The sequence below is a fragment of the Wyeomyia smithii genome, chromosome 3 (genome assembly GCF_029784165.1).
Source record: "Wyeomyia smithii strain HCP4-BCI-WySm-NY-G18 chromosome 3, ASM2978416v1, whole genome shotgun sequence".
In the NCBI taxonomy this organism is placed as follows: Eukaryota; Metazoa; Arthropoda; class Insecta; order Diptera; family Culicidae; genus Wyeomyia; species Wyeomyia smithii.
In genome coordinates, this window is record NC_073696.1 from 98,216,720 (window position 1) to 98,234,541 (window position 17,822).

Genomic DNA, 17,822 nt, shown 5'->3' on the forward strand with positions numbered 1-17,822 from the left:
ATAAACCTGAATTATCACCACAAAGTCTAAACGATTATAAACAAAACTGTAGCGTCTATCAAAACAAACAACAGAGTAATAAAATTGAGTATATCGGCTTTCCAGTCATCTGCTTATCAAAACGAAAATTTATTTTCTATTTCCGACGTTTCGATTTAATATAAAATCTTTTTCAAGGATTAGAAAGGATATCGTTTTTTTTATCCTTTCTAATCCTTGAAAAAAAAATTATATTAAATCGAAACGTCGGAAATAGAAAATAAATTTTCGTTTTGATAAGCAGATGACTGGAAAGCCGATATACTCAATTTTACTAAAGCAATTATCAGTCGTAAGTTGTTGAATCTCCAACAGAGTAATTAATTAAAATAATTAATGACTGTTTTCTCTGCCTCTGTGTGTTGTGTCTTACAGGCATTCGGCCACGTGAGCGGTTGCCATATCAACCCGGCGGTCACAATCGGACTAATGGTAACGGCTGACATTAGCATACTGAAGGGAGCCTTCTACATCGTGTCGCAATGTGTGGGAGCAATTGCTGGTGCCGCAATAATCAAGGTAAGTGTTAAACTGTAATGCCATTGCACTTTTGCCTAATTCGTCGTAAGCTATAATCAAGTGATTCCTACTCCTATTTTCAATCAAACCAATTTGAGTTTGAAACGGAACTAATACAGCCTCAGGCTTTTGCCTGCAGACAACTCTGATCGTAGATTAACAGCCTAATCTTATGAATTAGATCAATGTAGTTCACACATCTTGTAGGACTACTTAGTTAGTGCTGATGGTGTTCATGCATTGCACCAGTGGCGTGCGGTAAGCGAAAGAGTGGCAGAGGATAAAATGTACCACAAATGCTTCAGTTCATTTCACTAGTACACACATATTACACTAGTTTACTCTTCATTCAAAGTCAGAAGTTTTCTCACGATTTAAATTATTAATCAGATGGCATCGCCATCATTTGCTTCTACCTTTAAATATTCCACATCGTAAGCGTTCCTACATACGTGCATACGTACAAAACAATCGCAGTCGAAATCAGGATCAATCATTCACCGGAGTTAACCTGTCTAGCCGGTAAAAAAGAACGCATTTTATCTTCTTCGTGAAACTATCAATCCACGTGAACTCATCTGAGTTGCTTAGACATTAAAAAAATCGCGCAATGGCAGAGCGTTCAGTTGAATCGTGATAAATATATTTTCTGTTTAAAGGTGTTTCTGCGAAGTAAAGCAGTATGAAGATTTCTGGTTAAGATAGATCGGATTTTTTATTAACAATTTTACACTGGTAATGGGACACCCCAAAAAATATTCAATGCTAAGAGATGGCGCTGTAGTGGTAGTGGTAGTAAAATCGAAATTTTCTCAAGCATTTTGCTTAATGACGGGAAAACTGCTATTAGTTACCCTGTCTTTATGTTATTCTAACTTTCTAGCACTTACTTTTACTATAGGTATGCAATCTATTTTTATCAAAAAACTTGATTTCCCATTGACCTAATGGAGTTGTACAGGAAAATCTAGTTTTTCGATAATATTAGATTGCATATAGTAAAAGTAAGTACCGTAAAACGGGGTAACATTGATCATTTTTATCACTTTTTCGTGAGTATTTATATATTCTACAACTGAAATTACAGGTTCCATATTTTTAAAACCAGTACCGGCATCCTTAAAACTTGAGAAGTTAGTTTTCAAAGCCCTTCGAAAATCCTGAACATTAAAAACATTTATTTTTCGTCGTTGTTTCAAATTTCCTTATTTGGGGTAACTTTGATCAGTTTCAATTTTGAATAGTTTTGAAACCTTTTTGAACTAAAAATGTTAGATAATGCTTTGATAACATGTTTAGAGACGCTTCCCGTTCTTCTTGACTGCCTCTACTGCGGAGGATAGTCCTGTCCTTGCATTTAGCCGCGGTATGTACTGCGAGGCATTTTCATGCCATATGTAATTTTACCTTTCGATGATGAAAAACGTAAACGTTGGTCGCGAAAGTTGCTAGAAGTATTTTGTAAGTCAACAATCGTTGTAAAATTTTTGTGTTCAGAAAACGTATGTTAATCTTATATGCAAGGCCTTTTCAACAACGGAAGTATCAATAGGCCAGCTCGTGGAAAATTCGATTTTACTACCACTACCACTACCACTACAGCGCCATCTCTTAGCATTGAACATTGTTTGGGTGTCCCATTGGCATAAGGTTCATGATTTTTTTTATTAACTTCCTTTGAACTGAGATCATCACGGAAATTGCCCGATTTCAAATGCTAATAACTCTGTCAATTCTCAACGAATTATCTCCATTCTTGCAGCAATTGATTAGAAAATTACCTAAGCGTCCAACAAAATATGGAAAATTGGGATTTTATGTTGCTAAATATTGTAGTCAGGGCAGAATTCAAGATTTGTGGGGGCCCGGGGGCCAAGTACCATGTGAGGGCCTTCTTTTCAGTTGTCAAAATTTCATTTAAGAAGAATGTAATACAAAAATATAAGTTATTGGAGAGTTATAGGAAGATTGTGTTAATTTTATTAGAATTTTAGTAATCTTCGCTTTTTTTTTAAATTTTCATTTTGTTTTTAGTTATGGCTCATGAGAAGTGACCTTTTGCGGTTGGCCCAGGGGTCATGCCCCCCTGGACCCCCAGAAATCCGCCTACACCCAACACAAACGGGGAAATTTTCGTTACTTTTGAGCAACATTTCATTATTTTTTGTGTCCTATGATCGCGCATTAGGCACAAAAAGTAATATTCAAAAAGTAACAAAATATATGACGGCTATACTGCCTGTGATCGCATAATTGTAACATTCGACATTTTATGGATTTCGTGCTTTTTATTGGGAAATGCTTAGAATAGTATGTACTTTTTACATCTGGAAAAATATGCTTATGTTTGTGTGAAAAAAGTCGTAAAAAATACCAAGTTGTTTTGTCACATAGCGTAAATAACCGCATAATTGTCACACTACTTAACTTTTTCAACTTTTTTGTCAAAAAAGTTTCCATCCAAATCCACATCTGCATCCTTTGGAACTCGGAAGTTATTCTGGTCCGGTAACCAACCACCGGTGATCCGTTTCTGATGTTCAGCTCATGCTTGTTGAATACATGAAAAACTTCTTTTTCCATGTGATATATTCCAAAAGTATCTTGAAAGTGACGGCATAAATGTATCATTGCAAAAATGTCAACCAATTTGACTTCAAAAGTAATATTTAATGTATACATAGTGTAAAGTAGTGCTTTCTTCATGATACTAAGTTTAGTTAAAGTGTCTATTTGCGAGAATATATTAGTAACAATGCATTTAAGGTCAAAATATATAAGTGCGAATTGCTCGAACAACCAATTTTGCAAATGTTACAAATATGCGATTATGGGCAGTATACGCTTGTATGTGTTTCTGCAGAAGAACATACAACCAATACAACCAATGCAATGCATGTGTTGTGTATCGAGACCTCACTCGCTGCATTTGTATCGATGCAACGATAGGGTTACCATTTGCTCGGGGTTAAAAATCAGGACAACTTTTTCCGATACAAATTTGATATGAGGTGTTTACTTTTTTTGAGGTATCATTAAATAAAACACATAATTCGAGATTTACACTTCAAAATATGCCACTCATTTATTTATTCAAAGTATTTCTCGGACGATATAATTTTGCAACTTTGATTCATTAGGCGTTAGTAGATACCTAAAAAATGCAGTAACTTAAACTGTTCAAAATTGGGTCCTAAAGTTTTACACGGTTTTTTGATTTTTATATATCAGTTTAAGGAGCACAATTTTTTGACAAAACGTGATTTTTGAAAAATGTTTATCGTTGTCCTTCGATTTTTAAAGAATAACAAACTGCTCGAAATACCTTAAATGTCAATTCTCCCATATACCGTACGTTTGCGAAATGTCATTTAAGGCATTTCAAGCAGTTTTTTATTCTTCATTTTAAAATCGAAGGAAAACGATAAACATTTTTTTAAAAATCACGTTTTGCTCAGAAAACGCGGCTTTTTCAAATGATATATGCAATGCAAATGATATATCCAGCTTTTTACGCGCCATAATGGCGGAAGCTAAAATGCAAAGTTCGTATTGAATCATCCGCCCTTTTGACAACTCTGCTCATGTCAATTTGAAGTCTTCACGTATTTTGTCAAAAGAGAAACAAATCTGGCAACATTTGTGTTACCAATTTCTCAGAAATCCCCAAAACTGACGTAAGCAGAAAGTTCGCATATTACGAACACGTATCATAGCGACCGCCATTATGGTGCGAAAAAAGCTGGATAGCTTTAGGACCCAAAAGTTAGATGGTTGAGGGTTGCATGAACTAGACAATTTCTCTCGACAAAATTCACCCAAAGAAAAAAAATCGTTCAAAATGAGTCCGTTCCGTTCCGGAGTCAAAGTAAAAGTACTGAACAATCTTCAACATTTCTGAACATCCGGCACCATCCAGAAAAATCAGGACAAATGCTAAAATATGAAAAATAAATCAGGACGCTCCAAACATATCTCAAAATCAGGACATGTCCTGCTAAATCAGGACAGATGGTATCCCGATCCCGATTAGATTCATTTTTGTCCCCTCTTTTCACACATAATCAGAATCTCACCCGTCAACCTCAAATGTCTAATTAGAAACACCACTGTTTCGTCTCCCCGTGTTTACTCGAAATGGAAATATGTAATACCGTGGGACAGGAATTGCCGGAGTTGCGAATGTTGTTCTAGACGGGCACGAGTTTTGTATCTTCAACCAGGCCCAAATGAGTTTTCATGAAGCGATGAGTGTGTGTTCTAGATAGCTTGCAAGAAAGCAAAGGTTTGTGTTTTTATCTAACGCAGTTTACAGTTCGTGATGTGATTTCAAGGGGAGAAGTCTTTGAAATCATCAACGTTTGCATACTGTATGACGGAGAAAAATGCTGCTTGGCAGCTCTTGTCATTTTTTTAGCTACTCCGTAAGCGTACAACGAACAAACTAATACACGCACACCGCATGGATTGGAGATAGAAGAAACTAGTAACATGTGCAACATATGCGACGGTGTGTGTTGTTTCTTGACTGGAGATGAAATGGAAGCATTCTTCATTAGACAACATTTTCGCATGTGGTTGAAACGACCATTATCAGATAATCGTGCTCCCGTAACACGTGCAAAATATATGACAGTATGTGTTCTTACTTAACTGGGGAAAAACTTTATTGCTTTTTAAGTAACAGATTTGTTACATAAAGTGCCATTTTGCGTTATTGCTTTTAAAGTCCACTGTTCGTTCGCTAACTGGGCTGAGGGCCTAGCCCAGTACACGAATGTCGCTCGCTAACTGGGCTGACATTTCAAATGTCGTCAAATATCGAGGGGGATTCGAAAGTAATCGAATAATGATTGATGAACAGAAAATGAGAAAAAATAAATTGTTGGCCTTGCGCGTGCTTTATTCGCATAACCGTTGCCTGTAAACATGTTCTTTTCATAAAATAATTATTCGACCTGGAAACCAGTATATGGATATCTAGTGATCGCATATGTGATGACAACCAAAATCCATTGAACTGAAAACTGAAAAAATCATTCTCAATTTACTATTCATGTGCCCCTATCTCGTTTTGACAGCAATACGACAAACGCTGATTTTTGACGTTCATCTGCTTTTTAACTGGGCTATAGCCCAGTTAGCGAACGCCCAGTTAAAAAGCAGCCCAGTTAAACAGCACCCAGTTAGCGAACAGTTACTGTAATAAGGAAAAATTTTGTGTGTATGATAGTAATATTAAAGTATGTGGGGTTTTGTTTTGAACGTTGGTTTCGACCTTTCAGAACTGAAAACAAGCCTAATATTGTATCTTGTTAATACTGTCCAATTTCCGGCACCGATATGAGTAAAATTATCTTTAACCAATAATTGTGATTTATTATATTTTAATAAAAATAAAACATAATTTATTATATTTTATTAATAATTTTAATAACAAAAAAACAACAGCATTTATTCAGTTTGATGCCAAAACATGGTTTAATCAAACTTTGATACGCCTTGACCTAGCAGCGAGATTCTTTACTACCTCTTTCTCATAACCTCCAGATGCCGATAGAAATTTTTTTTATCATAATCGCTTCGAAGATTTTGGCTACTTCCTTCATTAATTTGGAACGTTCCTGCAGCTCACGGTACAATACATTCCTCTTCTGATTTTTCTTCCAATGTTGGTCCAGGCTCTGAAGGTTTATCTCCAAACTTCTTTTTTTATATCGTATCCTCCTATCTACTGGTACCGTGGAATGGGGTGAAATTGATCACCAGAAAATTCGTAATAAAAAATACTAATCAAAAGATATTGATCTTACAACACTAGGTAATATTAACGTGTCCTTAAATAGAACTTTTGCAAGTTTCACGTGCCTGTTTAAGATAACCCTTGTATGCCCAGTGCCCAAGTGTAGTTTTACATATTATGAGAAAAACTCTTCTAACTCAGTTAAAGCTCAACCAAATTTGATCAAACAAGTTTTAAAATAACAAAAAATAATTCTGAATTTACTTAATGTAAATTTATTTAGGGGTAAATTACGATAAATTTAGAGGAGTGAGTAAAGTTTGATAAAAGCTCAAAAAACATAACTTTCAAGAATGATTATTCCATACCCTTAATGTAATACTGTTAATTTTGCAGGAAATTACAAAACTTACAATTCCAGAGCTTGTTTTTGACCTTTGCAACAAACCGAATTGAAATCGGTATAACGATGATTAAATAAGAGCAAATTTAGTAAACTTCATCTAATGAATCAAAATGAATAGAGTTCAACCTGAATTATTGTTGTTTTTGTTTCCAAACTAGCTGTGATTGATATTTTTCAGTTCGAAAGTCATCATTTATCTTGAATATATCGAATAATAGTACATTTCCAATAGAATGTATGGAACTTAAGGGTGATCAATTTCACCCCTATTTATCTCATAGTACCTTATAGAATACTCAAATTTATTTCATGAGTAAACGACAGAAATTTCACCAATAGCCATAGCGGTTTCCTTGAGCGCATACCAGTACTTGTTTTATTCATAAACTATTTCGGGAAAAATATACATAAAGCGAGTTTATTCATTCATTAGTCATTGTCACTGTCGGTATCAGAGCAATTCACTTTCTCATCATCTTCTGGTGCTCCTTAACGTACTCGTCCTCAGCTGTTGGTGGTGTTTTAGCAGCATCAGATGTTTGATTAGTAATAGCCGCTGATGATGATTTTTGAAGGTTCACGAACTTCAACATCGATCCTGACAATGCTCTTACACTTACAATGCTCTAATCCACTTTTTCGGTTAGTTTGTGCCTTCCGCGTGACATGTTGTCCTAGGAAAATAACCACTAAACATGACAACATATTGACGTTCAATTGTTGTTTATTGTTTATCATGTGAGTTATGTTGATTACACTCTGTAGAAAATCTACTCATTTTTAAAATGCTAGTTGAGATTATACTTTAAAGGGAAAATCTAGTTTTAGCCATTCCTGTGAATTTTGGTGCCTCCAGCCACTAGCATTTTTTTCAGAGACTAAAATGAGTTTTCTCGTAAACATAACGTTGAAGCGACAAACCCGGCGAGAAATTACTATGCGAACTCTCACGTAAGTTGACGTTTTTTTTTTGTAAAGGCTAGGGGCACCATAATTCACAGGAATTGCTGAAATGCTATAATCTTTCTAGGGCAGCTTTTTCGAGCTCTAGGGCAGTACCTTTTTGCTTCTGTCGACCAGTATTATTCACGCGGATGTCACCTATCTGACATCTGGCTACGTATTAAAATTATTCCCATGAGGGTGACACCCAGGGCGAAGCTATTTGCAAATTCGCTATTTAGTTCATGGTAGCAACTTCCTGTTCCTGGAAAACAGCACAAAATGACTTAATATCACCCAATGTAGGTATTTCTGTTATTGGCCAGATGCCATTTTGAATCTTTTCACGGCCGCCATATTATTTCTAAAGAGCTATTTCATTGGTGTTCGAGAAATATTACCGCAATTTAATTTGATTCCATTCAAGTGTATCGCCTAACCCTCAATAGATTGATACAAAACACATAACCCCTTCAAGTAATCAAGTTATCCTATTTGAACTTATTTCCGATTCTTTTTATCTTACTGCAACACCGTTCAGTTCAGGCTTAGCCGAGTTTGCCATCGTTAGCTCGTTCAGGATCAATTCAGGAGTTAGTTCAAGTAGGGGGATCGAAGAGGAATCTAAGAATGAACCCGTGCCTAAAAGCCCCTCTGACCCCGAACGGTCTGATGCTACTAAGATTCGAAGTCATGACCATTCGTTTGTCAAAGCGGACTATGTACCCTTGAAGCTTCGAGCTCTCTTAGAAGCATCTGATCCGTTTATGAAAGCAAAGCTCAGAAATCAAAAAGCGGAAACCACACGTTTCCATTATCATGGCATGCTCTTGCTTTCAACGAAATGACACACACTGTATTTATTTGTCGTCGAATGTCGTCCAGCTTACATGGCCGGAAAAAGTACTATTCAAGTTTAATACAATTGTGATTGCCATGTATCGCCGTCGCGTCGTCACAAAGTAAATCTGATACACATTGACGTGTCAAAGCTCCTTTGTGAATCAAATGATCCAAAACTACAAACACAATTATTCGAATATCAATAGCTTCATTTGGGCTCAAATTTTCAGAGCCCATTATGCGTGTCTAAAATTCATGATCAATTCAATTCGAAACGCGAATGGAAAATGCGAGACACCCTACGGCAATTGATGGAACCATTGAAACTTGTTGATAATACACTAGTTTACTGACAGTAACAAACCGAAGCCCGAAGGGTGGGAAGGCCTCTCCGATTGTCGTCAACAGGTGAATCCTAAACAAAAGGGCTCATGACTCGGCACAGTTATACATAGGTACATGTGGGATACCTATCTGAGTTATTTTTATTACTGTTTCGTTTTTTTTTTTCATGACATACTGCAGAGGAAATACAACTGAACATTTGTGTGACAGTTGATTTCTAAACAGCGTTTGCAGATAAAAGATTTCGCGAGTCAAGGATGACTGTTGACATTCGGTTTGACATGTAAGCTAGTTCTGATGGAGATAACGAAACATAGTTGAAGGTATTATTCCGTTAGTGAAAGGATTGGAGCGAATGTTTTCCATTGCAATAGGTAAGCCAAATTCAGCGCACAATATAGGTTTGGCACTGGTTTGTCTTGTCTGTGCGTTAAAATACATTAGGATAGACAGTTGACTGTACTCGCTCGTGCGGTTGCTCGTGCGAGTGTAATATATTGTGTTTATTTTTACAACTGATGAACTGACGAGGTAAAGGTTCGAAAGTGATTATTTATGCTGAAGTATGATTGTACTTAATTTCAATCAAATGTATTACTAGTATACGTCGGAAGGAATTTGAATCAAAGTTTAGAATAGTTGACAACCTGCAACTGTGCGCCGTAAGACCAACAAAGCTATTGCGCAGCTGCACTTCAACTGTAGAGGATAGCTCAATCGCTATGATCACGTATTGCACATACTGTCCGTACCAATTTCCGCATAACTACCCTGCCCGGCAAATCCTTTCTGATCGTTTGGACCGAGCGGTATCACGTCCGAAACATTACTTCGGAATAGCTAATGTTACTGCACTCAACCATCAAACATTCTTCAATGTAGACATCATAAAAGCAGAGACAAACCTTATATCAACGGGTTTTTAGTACAGATTATTTATAGGGATTGCAATAAAAGAAGTAACTGTTAGCTACACAGCCGTAGTCTGCAAACAGATTCTAATTAATGGGGTGAATGACCAAATGAGAGGTGTTTAAATAAAATAACAAACCGAAATAAATAATAAATAATGAATCTACTGGAACATCTAATTATCAATTATACTCTATTGTTTCTCTAGATTTGACTCATATTATAATTAATATTTTAAACTAAAACAAATTATACTATCAGCCATACCTACGTACACTTTATTAGACTCTTTTTTTTTTTTTTTAAGGGGGGATTTGTTAGTAGCTTAAGTAAATATTAGTAAATAATGAGTATGTGTGTCCAATCACAAATGGTGACTTCTCAACACTGTTAGAAATTTGTAATTCTAATTGTTAGGATTTGTTTGCTTTCGCAATTAGGACTTATCATTCGTAGGGATTTAAACCTACTTGTCAGAAAAGGGGAAGTAAACTTACAACTATCTTAATTGCTAACTTATTGGCTATAAAGAGAGCTTATCGTAGCAATTGAGGATTGCAACGATTTTTGTCGAAAATTGTTAATAATTTTATTTGACATAGTTTCTAATGGTTCAACACCAGTAAGTCTATGTAATTCGAGTGTACCAAACCAAGGAGGACGCTTCAAAATCATTTTCAGAATTTTATTCTGAATCCTTTGGAGCGTTTTCTTCCTTGTTGAACAGCAACTTGACCAGATCGGTACAGCATAGAGCATTGCTGGTCTAAAAATTTGTTTGTAAATCAAAAGTTTGTTCTTTAAACAAAGTTTAGAATTCCTGTTAATGAGAGGATATAAACATCTCGTATATTTGATGCACTTGGCTTGTATACTCTCAATGTGCTCTTTGAAAATAAGTTTTTACTTTATTAGACTCCATTATAGTCCACTATCGTTAACAAACTCCATCATACCATTATCCTCAGTCTGTCGTTTATCAAACTCTGTTCGATTCTTCACATTTTATACAACTTTATTGCATTTATTCCATTACCATCTTCATGTTCCCTTTGTAATCTATTATCTACAGGAATTACCCCCAAAATTATTCTCTAACTGATTCTGTGCAAACATTATTGAAACTTATGTTTTACATTATCCTAAAGAAATCTAATCGCTTAAATCATTGGTTCTCAACCTTTTTTTGTCCGCGTATCCCTTGGCGATATTTTTTATCATCGTGTTGTGGTAGTCTAGTTCAGGATCAAATTAAATTATGGTTTGTTTGATTGCTACAATCATATTCAAAAAGGCAAGATTGAACAACAAATAAAGTATTATAAAGATAAATTGCTTTATCCGCCATTACTGATTTTTCTTTGGCGTACTCTCTGAAGGCTTTCGAGTACCCCCAGGGGTACGCGTACCCCAGGTTGAGAACCGCTGACTTAAATTGATGATTCTAAATAACAAAGTATGGTTTCTTTTTTGTTTCACTTTTTTTGTAATAATATGGTACAATCATAAATTTATTAAGCGTAAAAAAGAGCATAATTTATAATTGGATTCATACAAACCACACTGACTCATGTATTTATTTCAAAATGATACTACTGAACAAGTAATTAATATACAATTACCAGACTGTTTTAAACGATTCTTCTGCCACCGTACAATCCTTTTTGGTCAACGGTCAGCAATCACCTTGTGAACCTGTGAGCCCTGTGATCCACGCTAGCCAATCTTAGCCGGCCCATATGTAGAAATAACATTCATTTCAATCGCTTAATCAGTGCTTCTGTGTGCTGCCGCTGCCATGGTTGATGACAAAGTTGAACATTAGCTTCTAGCGCCGTAAATCATATCTCGCTCTCATGCAAGTAAACTGCAGAATTGACTTCGACTGAAGTAAGAAATATTAGCTTGTATTTCGCCGTGTTGATCGATGTTATACAACGTACAATTTTGGATTAGCAGCATCGATACGCGAACACCGTAAGATGAATGACACACTATAATTACTCGGACCTTTACTTCCCTTACCAATCATCCAGTGGTCAACTTCACTTCAGAAATGGAAGTAAGGAGAGCGGTTGCGCTACCTCGAACCGCAAAGAGGAAATTGAATTTGAAAATTTATTATATCGCCTATAGCGTGTCTATTAGGACACTTCATTAGGCTGCAATGTGAGCGGTCTGTAATCAGTCAAATGCGAAAGGTTTTAGTTGAAAAAAAAAAAAAAACAAAAAAACTTGTTTATGTTTATACACAAAGTCAACGTCTCGTTAAGAAGTTTAAATCATTTGCATGGGTATTTATTTTATCACTAATTAACACGTCTCCTGTGTTGATTGCACTAGTAAATAACCATTTTGGTGTTAGGTTCTCAGTATGCTTCAGTGATTCCAACTGTTTCATTATATTATGATTTGTGATTATGAATTAATGGACTAATATTTTCATCATTTTCACTCAATCAGCGTTTAATTTTTTTGGAAAAAATCAACGCGAACTTCAATATAATTACTAGTAACGGTAATATGAATTTTCATTTATAGAAGCAGTATTTTCTTTCCTCGTATATTTGTACAGTCACCACATAAAAATATATAATGATCAATAATAAAAGTACAAGAAAATATTCTTACAGTGTCGGTGGTAACGTAGGGAGTTGAATTTTTTTTACTGGTTATGAGTATAAATGCCAAAACATCAAAATTCTGAGATAGTAATTTGTATTTATCTTACTGAATTCGCTGAAAATGTTCCATATTCGAGCGCCAGTAACAACAGCCTGCAGTAACTCCCAATTCAAATCGCACTAGTTCTAGCAAAAAAAAATCTGCGAAATAAAAAACATTCTAAATACTACGGAAATGACCAGTTTACCTAATAATTCATGCATTTTCATTGAAGTTCGAATTTTATTTGATATTTTTAGCGACGTACGATTTATTTATTTATAATTTTGTCCTTAGATGTAGTGAACCGAATTGTAACGCAGATAAGGTTGACTTCTGATACTGGAAACCACATTAAATGATTTTTTTAATTTTCCTCAACAGGCCGCAACTCCCTCCGATGTCATTGGAGGACTGGGTGTTACCGGAATCGACCCCCGACTGACTCCCGGCCAGGGAGTGATGATTGAGGCTCTCATCACCTTCATTTTGGTTTTTGTTGTCCATGGCGTCTGTGACAATCGTCGTTCCGATATCAAGGGATCCGCACCGCTGGCAATCGGACTCTCCATCACGGCCGGCCATCTGAGTGCGGTAAGGCAAAATTCCATTGATGGCCCTACGAACATGTAACGAAACCAAAATATTTACAGATCAAATATACCGGCGCGAGCATGAACCCAGCGCGTTCTTTCGGACCTGCCGTTGTAATGGGCAATTGGGTCGATCAGTGGGTGAGTTTTGAAATGTTTTTGCCAAATATTGATACCCTAAAGTAGTGCCACGTAAATGTTCCTTCTCCATGGAAAATTCCAATTTAAAAACATTCATATTTTGCAGGTTTACTGGGTCGGTCCGATCGTCGGGGGCATCATTGCCGGTGCGATCTACCGTCTGTTCTTCAAAGTAAGAAAAGGTGACGAGGAATCCGGTTCTTATGATTTTTAAAGCTCAAAATCTCAATCTCGTTGTTTCGTATGACCAATTTTTTTCCTGCCCAGCCAAATCCGACATGCACTAACCTGTAACTTTTATTCCCGATTTTTCTTGTCCCATTCATTTCTAGATGAACACTAACAAAGTAGGCCAAGTGACTAACGACGTACAGTACATATAGTCGCGGGCTAGCCCATCTCCCACATATGTAGTAATCGATAGTACCATAAGTTATCTAATGTAAAAATAACTAAACAAAATCTACATCAGCTACCATTCAACTCGTGTGTGTGCGTATTCTAACGAAAACCAAATTGGACAAAAAAAGGACGCCGAAGCCATATGTGCAAGACAGCCAGCAAGCAAAGCAACGAACCTGTGCTAAAACAAATTCCACCTGAAGTTGATTCAATTAAAACGCCAAATTCGAGCAAAAATATATTTTACAAATATTCACATTTAGTATTACCAGTACTGCACATCTACAAGCTTTCGTGCACTTAATGTTTGAAAACTGATAATGGTACAAATTTAAGGAAAAAACGAAAACTCTGTAATAACGTCTGGTGCCTTGAACTCAAATTATTACTCTAAAAAATCACATGAAAATTTTTCAAATTCAGCACGCTTCGGAACAATTTTTTGGCCATTGTAAATAATCATTCACTAACCTATCGTAGTGAGTTTTCCTTGAAACGGTTGCCTCCTGTTTCGAAATTCAGTTTTCTTACCGTACAGATCTGTTGTTTTGTACCTTCTTCTGTACAGATCCAAATAACGCTACGTTTAACCTGTAACCATAAAATATAAATTAAACCACTTGTACATAGACCCTTGTTCGAAACTAATATTCACCCGTACACTAAATTTCAACAAACTTTAGCTAATAAGCTCAGGGTGCTGGGTTCCAAACAAAATCGGTTGATCACGGTTTAGCTAATCGATGTATACTGGGTAGAAAGTAGATTTAATAACTCACACAAAATTAACCCTCATTTTTACCTATACTACTACTAACGTCTGTTACATTAGCTAAACTAAACTATCCTCCCGCTTGGTGCAAACAAAACATGAGATTTCCTTTTAAGAAAAACGAACTAAAAAAAACAAAAAACTATTACCGATATCAGCAAACGCCCCACGTAAGCTATTTCTATGTTATGTTATTGAAAATTAAAATTCTAACGAACCATTTGTTACAACATTCTATTTTCGTTGAAAATTTTTGCATTGTTATCGAAGTGATGTAATTGAGCCGCACATGATAATTAAAAAATTCCAGTCTAAAATAAGACTCTGTCTACATCGGTTACAGCACACGTTTCACACCAGATTCTCGACGAGTTATTAGAAAATTATTGTTATTTATGCAAACTGGTATGGGAACACGTGTCTCAGTATATTTTTTTCCGTTCTTGTTTGCCTCATGCTGTAATAATTAGCTCCTAGAATCTGCGGTGAGAACTATGCAAAAATTGTTCGATTAAATCCCTTTTGTATCTTCTTGTATGTATTATATACATTGGAATTTACACACGTTTTTTTTAATAATTTAAATAAAATATGTTAAAATGAATAAGTAAACAAAATTATTGGTAGACCTGACTACAGTTGGTGATGAATATCACATCCTTGTCCATTACTTGTATCGCAATAACATGTCAGAGATTTTGTGGAAAAATGATGGCATGCATTTTGAGATAGTCTGTGTAAATCACAAGTTAAAAGAATCAATAACATCTGCAAATAGGCAACGCGATTCAGTAAAAATCGTTGGCGTTTACAGTTTCTAGTGAAATCACAGAAAATAAAAATTCATGAGTCCGAGTTTACGTGCACCGCGGGATGAATCTACTTTGGCTATTTAGGAATAGGCAACGCTCGCGTTAAACGTGGTCCCCGTGGTTCTGTGGTTAGCGATATCGGTCGGCTAGCTCTCCCACACGGTTGTGTTATCGGGTTTGATTCCCGATCAGGTCGAGGATCTTTTCGAGCTGGAAATTTTCTCGACTCAGCACTGGGGCACGGTGTATCGTTGTACTTATCCTACAACATGCAAAATGTGCCGAAAACAATATCGATAACGAATTCTCTCAACTAATCTAGTTGATCGAGTCCGCATTAGCCCCCCAGGCTAGCGTGCGATATTTTTATTGTTATCGCTCGCGTTAAATTACATGTCTTGAAGATGAAAGATTATTTACAACAGATGCTGTTTGAATCTGTATCCAAGCCAATCATCCAAAGTAAGTTTCTGTTCAATGTACACAGACAGATTACAACATAGTCGTAAAAGACGACTTGTCAGTCGAACGTTTCAAAGTCTAGAGAGGGCAGCTATTTAGTACCCTCCCTAAGGCTGTAAGACTAATATAAACTACCAACAGACTTGTTAGCAGAGCCACCGACTCGAATGCAATGATTGCTTACTTCACTTCACTTTGTTGGCCGACGAACCGTTTACGGGTCTAGGGTCGAACGAACTAGAGATGTCCGGCTTCTTCAGTCTTCGGCAGACGTCCTATAGTCACCTCGTATACCAGCAGATCGTGCACCTTCTTCAACGGCACACGCACACCAAGTGCAAGAACTGCCACGGAGTCGACGATCTCTTCCTGGTTCTCTGCTGAAGATAGTATTGGCGGCTCTCTCGTTGGGCATTCTGGCTACATGTCCAGCCAAACTGAACCTTTCAATGCTGTATTACCTTTACTATATCAGCATGTTTGTATACCTGGTAAAACTGGTGATTCATGCGCCTGCGCCACACTCCATCTTTCAATTTAGCGCCAAGTATCGATCGCAGAACTTTACGCTTAAAAACTCCGAGCATTCTTCAATCAGCTTCCTTCAACGCCCATGTTTCATGATCGTGAAGGGCCACCGGGAGGATCAGCATCTCATATAGCGCTAGTTTTATGCGAGTCTGCCAAATACCAAATCTGGCCAGTTTTATTGCTAAGAGTGATTTATTTTTATCAGGAGGAAGTCATGCAAAGGTATTGTAGATTTCAGCGTAAAGGGGTCGTTTCTCTTCGTGGCTCATATTGTTGTCACATGTCTACAAGCTAACCGAAAATAAACAAAATTCAAAGTCAAAAAAAAAACAAAAAAAACTATCCCAAAAAAACCTAGAGCTGTTCAAAGTTGACAACGTGTTTCAGAGGTTACTTCTGATGGAAATCGGACTAACGCCGGTACACTGGCAGTGTTGGCAGAAAAAATGATTTGCCACATAAATTTCGGCATACAAATTTATGTTGCAAATCATTTTTTCTGCCAACACTACCAGTGTACCGGCGTTAGCCAGATTTCCATCAGAAGTAACCTCTGAAACACGTTGTAGATTCTACCTTACTTACTTTACTTTACTTTTAAGGCGACAGACCGATTGTCGATCCAGTGCCGAATCAAGAATACGTCGCCATGTCCCTTGGTCTTGGGCTGCTATCCTCCAATCGCCCCTAACTACTATTTCGCGTGCATCCTCGTCGACAGCACACATCCAACGAGTGCGGGGTCTACCCCGAAGTCGACGACCTCTATCGGGATTCCTGCTAAATATAGCCTTCGCTCGACGCTCATCCTGCATTCTCGCTACATGCCCAGCCCACTGAAGCCTGCCGTGTTTTATCCGCATGACTATATCCGCCGATTTGTATGCCTGGTACACTTCATGGTTCATGCGTCTGCGCCAAACACCATTTTCTAGTTCGCCGCCAGGGATTGAACGCAAAATCCTACGCTCAAAAACACCAAGAGCTCGCCGATCAGCCTCTGTCAGCGTCCATGATTCATGGCCGTAGAGAGCCACCGGAAGAATCAGTGTTTCATAGAGTGCAAGTTTTGTACGGATTTGTAGACTGCGGGACCTTAGCTGGTTACGTAATCCGTAAAAGGCCCTGTTTGCGGCTGCTATCCGCCTCTTTATCTCACGGCTAGCCTCGTTGTCACATGTCACTAATGTTCCCAGGTAAATAAATTCGTCGACTACTTCAAATGTTTCCCCATCTAGCACCACCGCAGCACCAACCTCCGACGGACTACCACGCGCTCTGCCAGCCACCACATATTTCGTTTTGGCAGAGTTTATGAAAAGCCCTAATCTCGCAGCTTCCCTCCTGAGAGGTCCGAAGGCCTCTTCCACAGCTCCCCGTTTGATACCAATGATGTCGATATCGTCCGCAAAACCGAGAAGCATGTGCGACTTCGTAATGATGGTGCCGCTTCTCTGCACACCAGCCCTCCGTATAGCACCTTCCAATGCGATGTTGAACAATAAGTTCGACAGCCCGTCACCCTGCTTCAAACCATCTAACGTCACGAAAGAGTCCGATATCTCACCGGCTATCCTGACGCTTAATAGAGAACCTTCAAGGGTGGCACGTATCAGCCTAATCAGCATTGTTGAAGCCATGTTCGAGCATAATCTGCCATAACTCATTTTTTTTAACTGAATCGTACGCTGCCCTG

At 37.4% G+C, this 17,822-nt stretch overlaps 1 protein-coding gene across 6 annotated transcripts in view; it reads left to right on the plus strand.

Annotated features, from left to right (window-relative positions):
- LOC129726929 (aquaporin AQPAe.a) overlaps positions 1–14,938 on the plus strand; it is a 115,343-nt gene extending 100,405 nt beyond the window's left edge. For 5 of the 6 annotated variants that reach the window (XM_055684201.1, XM_055684200.1, XM_055684199.1 and 2 more), the window contains 4 exons: positions 415–558; positions 12,798–13,007; positions 13,067–13,147; positions 13,254–14,938. In XM_055684201.1, the coding sequence (XP_055540176.1) occupies positions 415–558; positions 12,798–13,007; positions 13,067–13,147; positions 13,254–13,361 (543 nt within the window). In that variant the 3' untranslated portion in view covers positions 13,362–14,938. The remainder of the gene's footprint in view (positions 1–414; positions 559–12,797; positions 13,008–13,066; positions 13,148–13,253) is intronic. The other variant, XM_055684198.1, reaches the window with a different exon arrangement.
- The last annotated feature ends 2,884 nt before the right edge of the window (positions 14,939–17,822 follow it).